This window comes from Cornus florida, unplaced genomic scaffold (genome assembly GCF_030987335.1).
Source record: "Cornus florida cultivar Cherokee Brave unplaced genomic scaffold, ASM3098733v1 CherokeeBrave_3.0.0_Hap2_Chr11, whole genome shotgun sequence".
Taxonomy (NCBI): Eukaryota; Viridiplantae; Streptophyta; class Magnoliopsida; order Cornales; family Cornaceae; genus Cornus; species Cornus florida.
In genome coordinates this window covers 136,799,348-136,814,582 of record NW_026775581.1, presented here as the reverse complement: position 1 = coordinate 136,814,582, position 15,235 = coordinate 136,799,348, and the positions used below count along the sequence as shown (strand labels likewise).

Below are 15,235 nucleotides of genomic sequence, written 5' to 3'. Positions count from 1 at the left end.
AATAATCAGTTTTATTAGTAAAACAGATTATTTGATCAAATATAATTATTTAGAATAATACAGTATAACAGATTTTATGACTTTACTCCTCCAAATATATAAATTAGGGTTAATTACAACGAAACTCCCTGAGGTTTATCGTATTGACAGACATATATAAGTTAGCTTTTTTTTAGACAATAAGACCCCTCAAGTTTGTAAACTTTAAACAATGACACCCCAAACTAGATGAAAGTACATGTTTACCCTTTGACCACGTAAAATGACCAAAGTAACCTCAGCCAATATACACAACCACCACTCATCACCACCCTAACCTCAACAACCACCATCTTCTTCATTGTTCCACCACCATCACACAAGCCCTACAATTCAAAATTACACACATATATCTATATATACATACATACAAAACAATAGGGTAATTACACACACACACACATATATATATATATATACATACAAAACATAGGATGGAGGCAGCCATTGAACCCGGTTGTATTACCTTCCGAGCTCTCTTCCATAGATCCTTCCGAGCACAGCCATTGAACCCGACCGAGTCTAACTCGGACGAGTCAGAGCCCATCACCGCCGCTATCAGTCAGCTGCGCCCGTCACTGCCGTTCTGAAGTCAACTGAGCCAATTGCCGCCGATTTCGTCCAGCCAAGCTATCCACCGGCGTTTAGTGCTATTAGCCCGTCACCCACAGCCGAGGCCGTCTTCCCGTCACCCACAACCGAGATCGTCTTCATCACTGCCGAGCCCTCACCGGTCGCGCCCTCACCAGCCGCCGCGAGTCCTCCACGGCCGAGCCATCCACAGTTAAGCTCTCCTCCAGTCGAGCTCTCTAAAGTCGAGGCCGAGTTCATCCTCGCAGAATTCACCGCCAACCTATCCTCGCCGGATCCATCACAACAGCTATTCTCGGCTGTTGCTTCATCCTACCAAGTCTCCCTCTTGTTAAAAATAGATGACGGTGAGGGTTCGGGCAGAGGCCATTGCAGGAGAGTATCCGGAATTTTTGTTGGCGACGTTGCAAGGCCAAAATTCGAGCCGGCAATGAGGAATCAGTCGCGATTTCGGCGACGATTTTCTGCTTCACTATTCCTGTAATGGCTCGATGGCATCCTCGTCAGTCCTCAACGTAGAGCTTGGAACTCCGGCGGTGGCAGCACGGCGCGGAGGTCAGAACTGTAATTGCGGCGGCGGCGCGGCACCGGTCATCGAGTTTAGGCTTTTTCGGAACAGAGGGTAGAGATTTAAAAAAGGTAGTTCTGTCATATGCATATTTTGATATTTTAGATTAATAATTGATATTTTATTGAAGGGTAATTTCGTCTTTTCATAACTTTTAAGGGCTTGTTTGAATTAAAATTTCGGACAGGGAGTGTGAGTGTTCAAAAAATGGCTAACTTATATATGTCTATAAATACTTCAAACTTTAGAGAGTGTCATTGTAATTAATCCTATAAATAAATTATAGCCTCTTTGTCCTATTAAATTCACAATTAATAGGACAAATAAATTATACCTATTAATGTAGAAAGAAGGAAAGAGGAGAGAAGTATACAAGTGGCGATTCACAATTATTTAGATGGCCCACACCCTGAAAATAGGAAGCGCCTTTTGACGTATTCAATTTACTCGCTTTGGATGTCAGTTACTTATTCGCTGGCCTCACATGCATATCATGTCGCCCAATATTTTTGGTTCATGTGCGTTATTCATTAAAAGCTATTATGTATGATCTATCCTATTTTATTAGTCTATTAAGGAGAAACCTTTTTAATAAATTCACAGCTACCATATCTTCTTGCTGCAACTTGCAAAACCTGACTCACATCCAGATTATTTATATATATATATGGATCTCATGAAATTAAAACATTTATACAATTTTTTTTGTTGTCGTTGTATTAGAAATGAACTTTTGAAAGGAAGTTAAAATAATAATAATAATAATAATGTTAATTAGTGATATTTTTTCTTTTTTCAATTCAAAAGATAGAGAATTCAAGTCTAATTTTGAAGAATGCAATGTAAATGCTAATTGTCAAGTTGAGTAAAACTAAACTGTTATTATGATTTAAATCAGAAAATATGTTTCAACTACCATTTTTTTTTTTCGCTCTTTTAGAAAGAAAAAAAACTCTGAAAAAAAAAAGGTCTCGCAATAGTCACTTAACCCTCTGCATTTTAGTAAATAAAAATTAAAAGAAAAATACTCTACATTTTAGTAAATAAAAATTAAAAGAAAAAGATAGAAGCAAAGAAGATACCATACCACTATTCTATTTAAGTCCAGTCCAAGGAGGGACCAATAGAGATACAGAAACCCTCCACACCAACTAACCAATCACTTGGGCAGGCAGACAGAGAAATGGGGAGAGGAAAGTACTGTTACAGAGAAGTAATGCCATTCGCGGCCATGGTGACGGTGGAGTGCACCAACGTAGGCCTAAGCACACTCTTCAAAGCAGCCAGTTCCAGAGGTCTCAGCTACCAAGTCTTCATCGTCTACTCTTTCGCTATTGCCACTCTTGCTCTCTTGCCCTTTGCCTTCTTTTTCCACAGGTCTCTCTCTCTCTCTCTCTCTCACCCATCCCATTGCTTTTTCTAACACGCACGCACACACACACATGTATACACACACTATATATGTATTATTTGAATCTTTAATTGCAGGAAAACTTCGCTTCCTCCATTCAATTTCTCTCTCCTTTGGAGAATCTGCCTCCTTGCCATTCTTGGGTACTGATTTTTTAACCATTTTATACAACCATTTTGCTTCATTTTGATAAAAAAAAAAAAAAACCTTACAATTATTTAGATCCAATTAATTTATATATATATATGGGCATACCAGTTTTTCAGCTCAAATGCTTGGATTTAAAGGAATTGAGTACAGTTCTCCAAGTCTCGGCTCTGCCATCAGCAACCTCACACCAGCTTTTACTTTCGCACTTGCCATTATTACCAGGTTCGTCACTTCATTTACCTAATTCGTATTCAAATAAAAATGATTTTTTTTTTTTTTTTTTTTTTTTTTTTTTTTTTTTTTTTTCAAACATGAATACAAATTATTATTATTCTTTTTTTTCTTTTTTCTCTTAAATCTTAACTAATACTATCATTTCTTTTAAATTATCTCTTATTTATCTAGACGCACACTAAATTTTTTCCAAAATTATTCCCAGTCATGATATGGTATCATGATGTTAGTTGAAACCGATGCACGTTAGTGAACTGGGACCACGTGACGCATCATGCGAAATTCGGACTATCTTTTTTGCGTTGTATTATTGTTCTCGGGAGACAAGTTCAATCGTTTGTTTGTACAACTTGTGTCCCACAAGCATAAACTGCCAATAAGTTATTCTTTGTTGATTTTTTTATTTTCTTTCTTTTAACCGATTGTTTGTTGGTGATCTACTACTAATAGCTTAATAAGTTAGTTTCTGCCGAGAAACGACATATTTCTTAATTCGTGTGCATTGGTCGGTGGGTTTTCTTTTGTTTGTTTTCTGTTCATATATATAGAGTATAGACACACACACACACACAACTGCTACAATAAACTGTGTGCGAAAATTTTATTTATTTATTATTATTTTTGTCTGTTTCTTCATACTGTAACTTTGAAGACACAGCTGAAACGCAAATAGCCTAGTTCACTCAAATTTCTCTACTCTTCTAAAATTGTAAATGAAAATAAATTAATTATGTTTTTTCTTCTAAATATATTTACATATGAACAGAAATAATAATACTAGATCACTATTCTGAATTTCTAACTCATACAACTTTCTAATTAAGAAACATTAACCTTTAAAACATAAATTAAAATAGAGAAGAAAGGTGTTAGAGAATTCCCACAAGCCTAGAAGCGAGAGAGAGGGGCTTGTTTAAGAAACGTTTTCTCTGTGATTACATTCAAAAAAGTGAGGGAAATAGAATTGCAATTCCTAATATTTCCATGAAGATTTAGTGCCTCAACAGACAACAGCTCATTTTTAGGTTTTATTCTTGTCAAGAATTCTTTTTTGAAATGTGAGTAAAAAAAGAAACTAGTTTATTTTAATAGATGGAGATGTATGCGTTTTTTTTTTTTTTTTTCATTGGTACCTCACATACACATTTGTCTCTTTTGAGACTTGAATCTCACCGCTAGACCACTAACCTCGTTAATGTATGCACTTTCTAACTTGGCTTTATCTTCATTCATTTATTGTTTATTAGGATGGAAAAGGTGACGTTGAGAAGTGCAAGCAGTCAGGCTAAAATTTTAGGCACCATAGTTTCAATATCAGGTGCACTTGTAGTGGTTCTATATAGGGGTCCAGCAGTTTTAAGGACACCATCACAATCCCTTTCACTCAATCAGCCTCTGACTTCACCACAATCCAATTGGGCTCTTGGTGGTCTTCTTCTTACCGCTGACTATCTAATAATCTCTGTATGGTACATTTTTCAGGTACAATTAAATTCTCTGTGCTCTTTTTAAATCCTATTTCGTTCTAGGAAGAAATTCATAAATGTTAATCATATTTCAAGGATCAAGCAAAACCCTAGAGTTGAATCCGTAACATATTTTACAGGCGCAACTTGTCAGAAGGTACCCAGCAGAGCTACTTGTAGTCTGTCTATACAGCTTAGCTGTGACCATCATATCTGCACCAGTATGCCTACTCACAGAACCGGACTTGAACGCATGGAAATTAAGAGCTGATCTAACGTTGGTCGCCATTCTATATTCAGTAAGAGCCTGATGAACTGACAATTCGGAACATTATTTCTAAACAGTAAATCCTAATTGCAGCCTCTATTTTTTTTGTTAATTTAGGGAGTGATTGGATCATCCCTTGGTACTGTGGTTCATACATGGGGTCTGCACCTGAAAGGGCCTGTGTATGTAGCATTGTTTAGGCCATTGTCGATTGGCATTGCAACTATCATGGGGGTCATTTTCCTTGGTGATACCCTCTATCTTGGAAGGTGAAATTCCAACTCTCATGTACTCATTTTTTAATCATTAGAGTCGATTACTTGGTTTAATTGATTTAACTCTTTAATTCTCTATATAATCTGTTTTGTTTCATTGCCTAATTGCAGTGTTATTGGAGCAATAGTAATATCAGTTGGGTTTTATGTTGTAATATGGGGTAAGGCAAAAGAAGAGATGGGTAAGGATGTTGCAGTTAGTGATTTGGAGTCGCCAAATGCTCCCCTGTTGCGAAGCTATCCAAGTTAAGGAAGGTAGAAGAAGCACAAAACAGCCCCTAATTGCCAAATGTTAGAGTGGCAGCTATGATACAAATTGTTGATTGTCCGCCGAGGCATTAATTATTTATGTGATGTTGCAATGAAATTACTGCACATTTTCTCCGTCCACAAATGTTAAACAATGGTAAGATCACAAATTATACTTGTTGAAGGAAGAATATAAATAGGGCAAAAAGAAAGAATCAATAAAGAAACAAAAAACAAAGATGCAGCAACAAAATATCTATATATATATATATATATATATCTCTAACAAGCAACAAGAAACAAATTATCGGAAAGACCTGAAACCTCATAGAGCTTCCATCACAATCACCTTCAGAACCTCACTATCTCTGTAGACTTCACACTAAACAAGAAGGTACATGAGCAAAATAATCATTTGTGTCAACAAATACAATACAACCATAACAGCTCACCAAATCATCACTGAATATGTTAATAAAAGGGTATATAAAACATATGTGCAGTAATATTCCACAAATAATAATAATACTAATAACATACACTTTTATAGTTGGCCAATGCTTGGAACAATTTATAGATATACTTGTGCTTAGTGTCACTAAAATAGCAAAAAATAACTATTATTCTCTACAAAAATTCTTATATCCTTCTCAAAGAACAGCTTTGACCAAACAAAATTTTGAATTGTTACGTGTCTTTCTGTTCTTTAAGATTACACACACACACACACACACACACACCAAAAAAAAAAAAAAAAAAACTGTTCTTGAAAATTGAACCACATATTCTTGTTCTCTTGATGCAGCATACATGCACAGACGTGTGATATGTTCAGTGGGGGCAATTGCAATTGCCCCCACTGAATTTTGTTTTTTTTATATTATTATATACTCATGTAATTCTAATATTGCCCCCATATAAATTAGCAAAAAAAAAAAAAGGGAAAAAAGAACACATAATTTTCTGGGTCCATATTCTAGACCAAGTCAGTCAATGCATAACATAAAATCATTGATTGAGATTTAGTATTTTATTTGTACTTGGAAGGAATCATCTCATACCTTCCCCTCAATTTAATGGCCATCACTTCCCCTTGGCGCACCTCAAATATTAATAACAAATGAAAGGAATAATACAAAATCAAAAAATTATAGGAAGGGAAAGAAGTAGACAATGCTTCTATAGGAGTGAAGATGCAATCATCTTCCCCTTCAGTAGCTTAAACCAACCGACAGAAATGCACCCCAGTTTGCCAAGACAATCACAACAAATCAAGGCAATTTCAATGGCATACAAAAAGCATCCAACAAAATTCAAAACTGAAAAAATGTAGTTACAGTGTACACAATTATCCAAGAGGGACTTGAACCACCAACCTCTCAAAACTCTTCTAAACGTTCTTATGATTTTGAGCATATGAATCCACCAAAGGCATAGCAACAAATTTCAATTTTGCAACAGTATCCCATCCTTTTTTAAATTAGTAATTTCAATCAAGAGAGTTTATTCACATATAAACTCATAAATGACTAGAGAAAATATGGATATAAAAAATTATGATCAAATCAACTTATAAAGGACTTCCCAAACATCCAAAATCATTCTGAGTTGCATAGCTTCTGACAGAAGACATCATAAAACACTTGCAATATCATAACCCAAAATTTCTAATCCAAGTGTCATCTATTTTCTATTCTATCAACCCTCAGAAGTTCCTAAGTATTCCATGTAATTTAAAATAGATTTTTTCCAGCCCATTGTCCCAACTAAATAAAATATATGATTTAACGTATTTGAAAAAATAGATTCAGCAGCAGCAGAAAAAAATAACTCAGATTAAAGCTTTTCAGCATTATAGAATTGATACCGCTTACCAAGGGTCCCTATCTTGGTCCATGGTGAGCTACTTCGGGTCCGTCCATAGCACTTCCATCCATCCCTCTAACGATCGGCATCAGAATCGGCCTGTCTGTTCAGTTCAGTCCACATCCTGTCTTATTCATTGTCTCTCTACCTTCTAGGTCTAGATACACATCCGCATGTCCATAAATCAGGCAATCAGTAACAGTAAGATAACGAGGGGGCTGTCGCACGCTTCAAACCGCATTAAGGAACATGAAGTTCACATTCTTTATCGGTATTTCGTTTTTGGGACCTCTCTCAATCTCTGAAATCGATGCAAGGGGCAAGACAACTACTTTTAGGAGACAACTTGTAACATATCTAATTGCTCCTGATTTTCTTTCTTTCCTTCTCTCTCTCTCTCTCTCTCTCTTTAGATATCCATTGGACTTCTCTCAGTTACATCATCATTAGCAAATGCCTTGTCTGGTTTTATAGTGGCATTGTCAACACTATACGAAGTGTAATGATATTCAGGCCGATAAATATTGCAGAATTCCTTGACCGAATGCCCTTGATTTGTCATTTATACAAGAGATAAGCAAGTGGGGTCTATTTTGCATACATGACCAATTAAAAACATTCGATCAAAGAATCCTGCCAAACTCGTCGCTTTAAAATCATTTTCCGATATGAAATACCAATTTCAAGCCCCATCTGTCATTAGAATAAGAGGACCTTAAAGGACAATAAAGACAACTAAAAACATTAGGGCATGAGTTACAGATTAGGGTCGGCTTACAGATTAGCAGTCGAGACCACAAAACATGAGACTCTTGACGAGAAAGTAGCTCCAGTTGTAGAAAGCCTGCCTTTTTTTGTTAAGAGACCTGTTTCCCTCATCCAATCGTCTATTGAGAATTAGCCCCTTCCATTATGGAACTTAGAGAGGCACTGCGAACCTTCGAGTTCTGAAAACTTATGTTAAATAAGCTTAAGCACGGTATACCTGGACGCATCCTTCGCCCACGACATTCAAATGAGAACCTTGGCCCTCGTGCTCCTCCCGAGCAACTATAAAGTCAAAATTCATAAAATTGAATTAATTAAAGAATCCTGGACTAGAAAAAACAAAATAAAGTCAATACTTACTTTTGCACAGCTAGACATGATCAACTAATAAGATATCTGGTGGAGGAAGAAAGCACATTCACAGAAAAAAATAATAATGAGTAGATATGCTACATAAAGGACGCTAAAAGTAAGTGAAAACTAAACTTGCTCTGAATAAAGAAAGTACATTCTTGACCAAAAGGATAGGATGTGCTGCTCTTAAACTCCCAGTAACTTGCCCAATTCATCATTAGCATCCATAAATGACTTTATTTTAAACAATTATAACGACGGTAAAGAAGCATAATAGGAATACCAAAGGGCAAAACATCCTGAACTGAGTAAAGCATTTAAGATGGCCAGCAAAAGAAGGCTAGAGAGAAGAGTGATCAGCTGTTACCTGTTCCAACAGAAAACGAAACCTGATGCCAATAGGATTCAAACAATTGATTAAATCATTCTTGACCTCCTCCACTTATTATTGGTGCTGGGTCTTCGTTATCCTTGCTGCAGGTGCTAGAGAGAAAGATGAGATATTTCATTTGGGGATCAACTGATGATAGCAGGAAACTTCACCATTTGAATTGGGATATCTTGACCTCTCCTAAAGTAGAAGGTGGCTTTGGCATCAGCAAGGTATCTGATACAAACCATTTTCCTCCTGTAAGTCAACTTGGGATTTCATTAGATCCGAAAAATGCTTGTGGGTGGCTTGGTTTAACTATAAGTGCAACACTAACGCCTCTTACTGGAATTCTGTCCTCAGGGTTTCAAGCTCGTGTTTGGAAGAAAATGGTGGCTGCTTCAGCACATTCGCAACAGGGTTGGTTCTGGAACCACCATCAGTCTATTTGATGTTCCTTGGTTCCAGAATCCGTCTCTAATTCAATAATTTTCTTATAAATTTGCAGAGATTTTTTTTTTTTTTTTTGATAAGTAAATTTGCAGAGAATTGAAATTGAACTGGACTGCTAAACTTGATTCTTTAATTGTTTATGGTAGATGCATGATCCCTAGTCCCAATTCATTGTGGTCCTGATAAGGATCCTTTGGGATTCAACCGAGTTCTCTTTTAAGAAAGCTTTGGAACTGTGGCATGGTTATGGTAACAAAGTGAATTGGTTTAACTTATGCTGGAATGGATTTAGGCCTAGAGTTGCTCTCACTTCTTGTTTGTCACAAATAACCTTCTAAGGTTAGTCTCAGAAGAAGAGGCATTTGTATGGCTCCCGTGTGTAGTCTACGTTATGCTGCAGCTACAAGAGATCACTTGTCACCTGTAACTTTATTGCAAATATTTGGTTCTGGTTCATTGCCTTTTTTAAATAGGACTTGCAGCTGAATGACAGATTTCTTCACTTAGCTGAGTGGTTCCTCACCTTTCAAGGCTATATAACATGGCTCAAAAGATTGTGAAGAGACTTTCTCCACTGCAAAGTGGCATATCTGGTGTGAAAGAAACCACATACTGCCTGATGGAAGATCTACAAGTGCTGATGAAGTTGCTAAACAGGGAGGTTCTTGATGTTTCTGGCATCCAACTCCAAGATCTAGCTTTATTTTTCTAGTCGCACTTCGTTTTAGTTCTTCTACTGTTTTGTGGGGGTACGCCCCTACTTGCTTCATCATAAAATTTCCATCTTGCCCAGGAAAAAATAAAAATAAGAAAGATAATCTAATGAAATATAATGAAGTAGTTACACATTACCGTGACGTTGCAACGAAAATTGCCACTAGGATGCATCCAACTTATCCTTGCAGGATCTTAAATATGCTTTTGCTGCACATAGTTCCAAGAATGAAAGTCAATGCAACCGTGAAAGACTCCAACCCAAAGAGAGTGAAACATGAAAACGGATAAAGATCCATCTCACCGCGCATTTTCTCCAAGCACAAATGTTAAACAATGGTTATAACTCAAATTATACTTGTTGAAGGAAGAATACAAATACTAACAAGGGAATGAGGAATAAAAGGGGCAACAAGAAGGTTAGAGTCAATAATGAAACAAACAGCTGAGATACTTCACAAGCTCAAGTGACACTTCAGCAAGTGCCACTCTGTAATACCCCTAGTTTTCAAAAGGATAAAAAGGGAAGTTAATTATTTATTTTATTACAGTTTATTTAATTATGTGAGTATGTGCTTACGTGGCTATGTGTTTATGTGGCTACATGATTATATGCTAATTGTCTTAATTGCTTATGTGATTTATTTGAATTAATTAGGTGCTTGTGTAGTTAATTAATTGGGTGTTTTACTTGCTAAATTGATGTGTGGTTTAATTGTAGTCATTTATTTGGATTAAATCAAAAGGAAACCAGAAGGGATGAATGTGCATGAGTAGTCTATTACAAGCGATAGCCTCTGACCTACGCAAGGAAAATTAGCTACAATAGCACAGACGTGGCATAGATTGATATATAAAAATAAATTTATAAGCAGCATATCAATAAGATCAAGCCATGACAGAGCAAGTCAAAAATGGTCAACTGCTGCTCCGTTTCCAATGTGACAAAAGACTTAAGAAGGCCATAAGATTAAGAGTCAGAATATGACAAGAATTTGGTACGAGGTCGGCCTACAGGAGGATCATTTCAAAATTGAATTTCGCCAACCTCATTTCATAGTTGAGCTTGGCCGACAAAATCCTGACAGCATCCTGAGAACAATTTAGTTGAATTAGCATATATTGGGGAATCAATTCAACCAATCTTTACAAGCAACCTCCACAACTCACGGCTTTCCAGATGTTGACAGCATCCTTAATGCAAAAGTAAAATTTTATCAAGCACTTTCAATTATCTATTAAAATTAATTCAATGCAATTATAGCAAAAATTAGTGTAGATGTACCAAAAAATTGCCAATTACTCCATAATTCACCATCTTATACAACTATTAACATTTAAATCATTGTGAAAATGAGTTAAGACTGATAAATGGTAAAGAAAGGAGTAAAATGAGTGGATTTGTGAATTTTTACCCAAGAAATGTACGCAAAACGGATCCTCTCCAAGCCCCCTTTTCCCCAACCATTTAAGAGCCAAATCCAACAGTTAAAAACATGTCATGTTATGTCATAACCTGTTGACCACCCACCATGCTTATCGACAATGCTATTGTTTCATGGGCAATTTTACACTGTTTGGAGTGGGCTCATATACTTGAAGATAGAAGGCTTGAAGCAGACCCATATCTGCTCCTCATTCAGTTAACATGTCAGGCGACTCAGGCCAACAAAAATGCATAAATAAAAAAAAGGAAAAATCACTAATATTAAAATAAAATAAATAAAAAAACAGCCGCCATATAAAATATTATATCTAATTTTTCCTCTTCCTCTTCTCATGTTAATGTGGTAAAATAAGATGCAAATTGTAGCAGTTCTCACACCCTCTCAAAAACCAATTGAAATTTGTCCAACTTGTTAGAGGATTAACTAACAGATCAGAATATAAATATGTATATACATATAATATATATAGAGAGAGAGAGAGAGAATTAAATACCACATAGAAAGCAAGTGAGCTGTTGTTACCTTAAACATTGAAGCCAGGGAGACAGCAAAGTCAAACATTTTCTTCCATTCCATCCCTCCAATCTCCTGAACATTGGAATTGTCAGCAAGCTACCCGTCTGTAGACTCTGTACTCCAAGAGCATCCAAATGGCCTTGGTGAACACCACAGACAGCCATCAAATAACTCTCACCCAAGAATCCAAGACAAGTAAAAGCATTGGAAAATTCCAAAACCCGATACAAAACCAAGTATCTTTCACAGCAGACTGCCATGTACATTGAAAAAGCAAGAAGATGCCATCCAACGCTTGGATACATTGAATTAGAAAACACCAACTGAAATGATCAGTACGTTTAAACAAATGCATTACTGCAAACTATCAGCACTGAAAGAAAATGAAGCAGAAATAAGTCAGTCTAGAAAGTACTCATTGAAGTTCTACAATGCCAAAATGGAAATTAATGAAGTCTCCATTCCATTAACGAGTATGGCTCAATAAGATAACACGATATCCAAACACCAAAATGTGGTCGAAATACATAAATAAGAGTACAACTTTTTAACCAAAAAGCAGGAGTCGCAAAAAAGAAATAATTAAAATCCCACTTTGTTCAAATGATCAATTACAGCAAGTCTATGATGAAGGCATTCAACACAGCAGGAACTCACCCTGAGAACTGCACACCCATGATTTATATCAAGATCCCAACATTAACGATCCAATGAACGAGTTAATAAGCTAAGAACAAGCAGACTAAGAATAGATTTTTTCACCCCATAAACGAGCCAAATTTTGTACTTTAGGATGAAAAGGCACAACCAATAAGAATGTTAATTTGAGTAAGGGATCCAGTATCTATTGCGGCTAATGAAATAGATTACTTGGTTTCAACACAAGCATCTGGCATCTACTATTTTTAGCTTATTCAAAATAAACTCGTTACCTCTTCGAAAAGGATTCCTCCTCAGTGCCTCCAACACATTCCTTATAACCAACTGTTAAAGAACATCACAAATCATTTAAGTTTATCCTTCGGAAGCAAATTCAATTCCAAGAGCTCGGATTTAATCGGTATTGATCAATAATCAATCCATTTCAATCCTACCATATCTAGCCCTAAATACAAAAACTAAAGTTTTATCAAAGTACTTTCAATTATCTATTAAAATCTAACTCAATGAAAAATTATAGAAAAGATTACAGTAGACATACCAAAAAATGCCAATCAAAACCTGCCACCATATACAACAATTTACATTATTAGTCACTGTGAAACTGAACTAAAAAGACTGATAAATGGAAAAGAAATGAGTTAAAATATAGAGGATTTATGAACTTTTACCAGAAAAAAGGCATGGAGAACCCTCAAGACCATCATCCATATATTATTGTCAATTCTAAGAATGTTTCACGTTTTGAAAATCTTAATTCATTTGCAACTTAAATTTCATAAGTACCGCTGGTAAATTAGAAACATGACACATCATAACTTGTTTGACCACCCACCATGCACAATGCTATGGTTTCTTGCGCAAATTTACCGCATCTCATCTAGCTGTTTGGTGTGGGTTCGAGTATGTTAAGATAGAAATGCATGAAACAGATCCTCCTCTTTAAGTAAGCCTGCTCGTCAGGTAACTCAGGCTAACAAAAATGCATATGAAAAAAATGAATAAAATCATTATTCTTTAAAAAAGCTGTTACTCCACGGTAAATCCTCTCCCGCCCGCCTTAGAGTTGGTCCCATCAAATGCCAAGTTCCTTAAATATAATCATATAAATTAGTATATTCCAATTTTTCCTCTTCCTCTTCCTCTTCCCTTCCTCAACCCAAGTTATTGTGGTAAAAAAAACAAGAAGCAAATTTAAGTTGTTCTCACACCCTCTAAAAAAGCAATTGAAATGAAAATATACACACACACACATATATATTGAATTAAATACCACATAGAAGCATGTAAATTGATGCCAGGGAGACCAACGATCCAGCTCAATCATTTGCTTCCATTCCATCCTTACAATCTCCTAAACATTGTAATTTTCAGCATGCTACCTGTACTCCAAAGCATTGAAATCAGGAAGCAGTAGGTGAAAACCACAGACTGCCACCAAATAACTCTCACCCAACACAAATAAAAGATTTGAAAAGTTCAAAAATCCGATACAACAAGAGGCATCTTTCAAAGGAGATTGCCATGCACATTGGAAAACAAGATGATGGCATACCTGTCCAGCAGATACACTTGGATACACTGAATTAGAAGACACCAAACTGCAATTATCACTACATTTAAACAAATGTGCATTACTGCAAACTATCAGCGCTGAAAGAAAATGCAGTAGAAATATGTCAGTCTAGAAAGAACTCATTGAAGTTCAACAGTGCCAGAATGGAAATTAATGAAGTCTCCATTTCATTTATGAGTATGACTCAAAAAGATATCACAATGTTGAAACACCAGATTGTGGTCGAACAACATAAAGAAGAGTTCATCCTTTAATCCAGAGAGCAGTTGTTGCACCAAAGAAATAATCAAAATCCAACTTTGTTCAAATGCTCAATTACAAAAACAATAAAAAATTAAGATCCTACTTTATTTGAAATATCCATCAAAGAAATACCATAATAAAGGCATTTAACACCACAGGAACACACCTTGGACTCCGCGGACCTATGATTTATACCAAGGTCCCGACACCAATGATACAATGTATGAGTAAATAAGCTAAACACTAGCAGCCTAAGAACAGCCTTTTCCCCCCTACAAACAAGCCAAAATGTCTTGTTTAGGATGATGAATAAACACAACTAATTAAAATGTTAACAGGAGCAAAGGATTGTGCATGTACTGTGGCAAGTTAAATAGATTACTTTAGTCTCAACACAAGCATCCGGCATCTACTATTTTTAGCTTTCGCATAATGAAACCATTACCTCTTTGAAAAGGAATCTGCCTTCGTGGCTCCAACACATTACTTATAGCCAACCGTCAATATCAGCTAGGTGCCTACAGCAGCATGCTTCATATGAAGGAAGATAAAATATACGTAAGTATTATATGGGACATTTCAGCTTCATATCCAAATATTGCCTATGCCATTTCTCCAGCAATATTCAAAAGGACACCGGCAAGAGAAAAGAATAAAGTAGCCACCGCATTCGCTCTCAAAGAAAAAAGCAACTTCAATCGTTATTTCTATTATCAAATAGATTCGGGTGGATTCGAACCACCAGCCTCTCAAATCATTAGATCTGAGCACTCTTACCATCTTCGAGCTTCCGAATCTTAATATTAGAAGTCATTAATATGAAGAGAAATTTGTTTCAACAATGCAAGTATATATATTACATAAAATGCCAGAAAAAAACAACATAAAAAATAAATTACATTGGCCAACTTCAGGAATAACATGATTACATGGACCTCCCTCAATGATTAAAATACTATAGTGGCCCCCAACAACATTCCCGTCTGGAAATTGTGAGGTGCAGTTTAACATTTTTC

At 36.0% G+C, this 15,235-nt stretch overlaps 1 protein-coding gene across 1 annotated transcript; it reads left to right on the top strand.

The window, feature by feature from the left end:
• Window positions 1–2,338: 2,338 nt before the first annotated feature.
• Window positions 2,339–5,617, top strand: LOC132286684 (WAT1-related protein At5g40230-like). The gene is made up of 7 exons (XM_059789049.1): window positions 2,339–2,575; window positions 2,687–2,752; window positions 2,868–2,981; window positions 4,241–4,475; window positions 4,600–4,758; window positions 4,845–4,996; window positions 5,114–5,617. The coding sequence occupies exons 1-7, from the start codon at window positions 2,382–2,384 to the stop codon at window positions 5,250–5,252; spliced, it is 1,059 nt and encodes a 352-aa protein (XP_059645032.1). The 5' UTR covers window positions 2,339–2,381; the 3' UTR covers window positions 5,253–5,617.
• The last annotated feature ends 9,618 nt before the right edge of the window (window positions 5,618–15,235 follow it).

Excerpts from the sequence above, each read along its gene's own strand:
- LOC132286684 (XM_059789049.1), top strand. The coding sequence starts at position 2,382 with ATGGGGAGAGGAAAGTACTGTTACAGAGAAGTAATGCCATTCGCGGCC. Across the intron at positions 2,576-2,686 it reads TTTGCCTTCTTTTTCCACAG|GAAAACTTCGCTTCCTCCAT; the intron begins GTCTCTCTCTCT and ends CTTTAATTGCAG. Across the intron at positions 4,476-4,599 it reads CTGTATGGTACATTTTTCAG|GCGCAACTTGTCAGAAGGTA; the intron begins GTACAATTAAAT and ends CATATTTTACAG.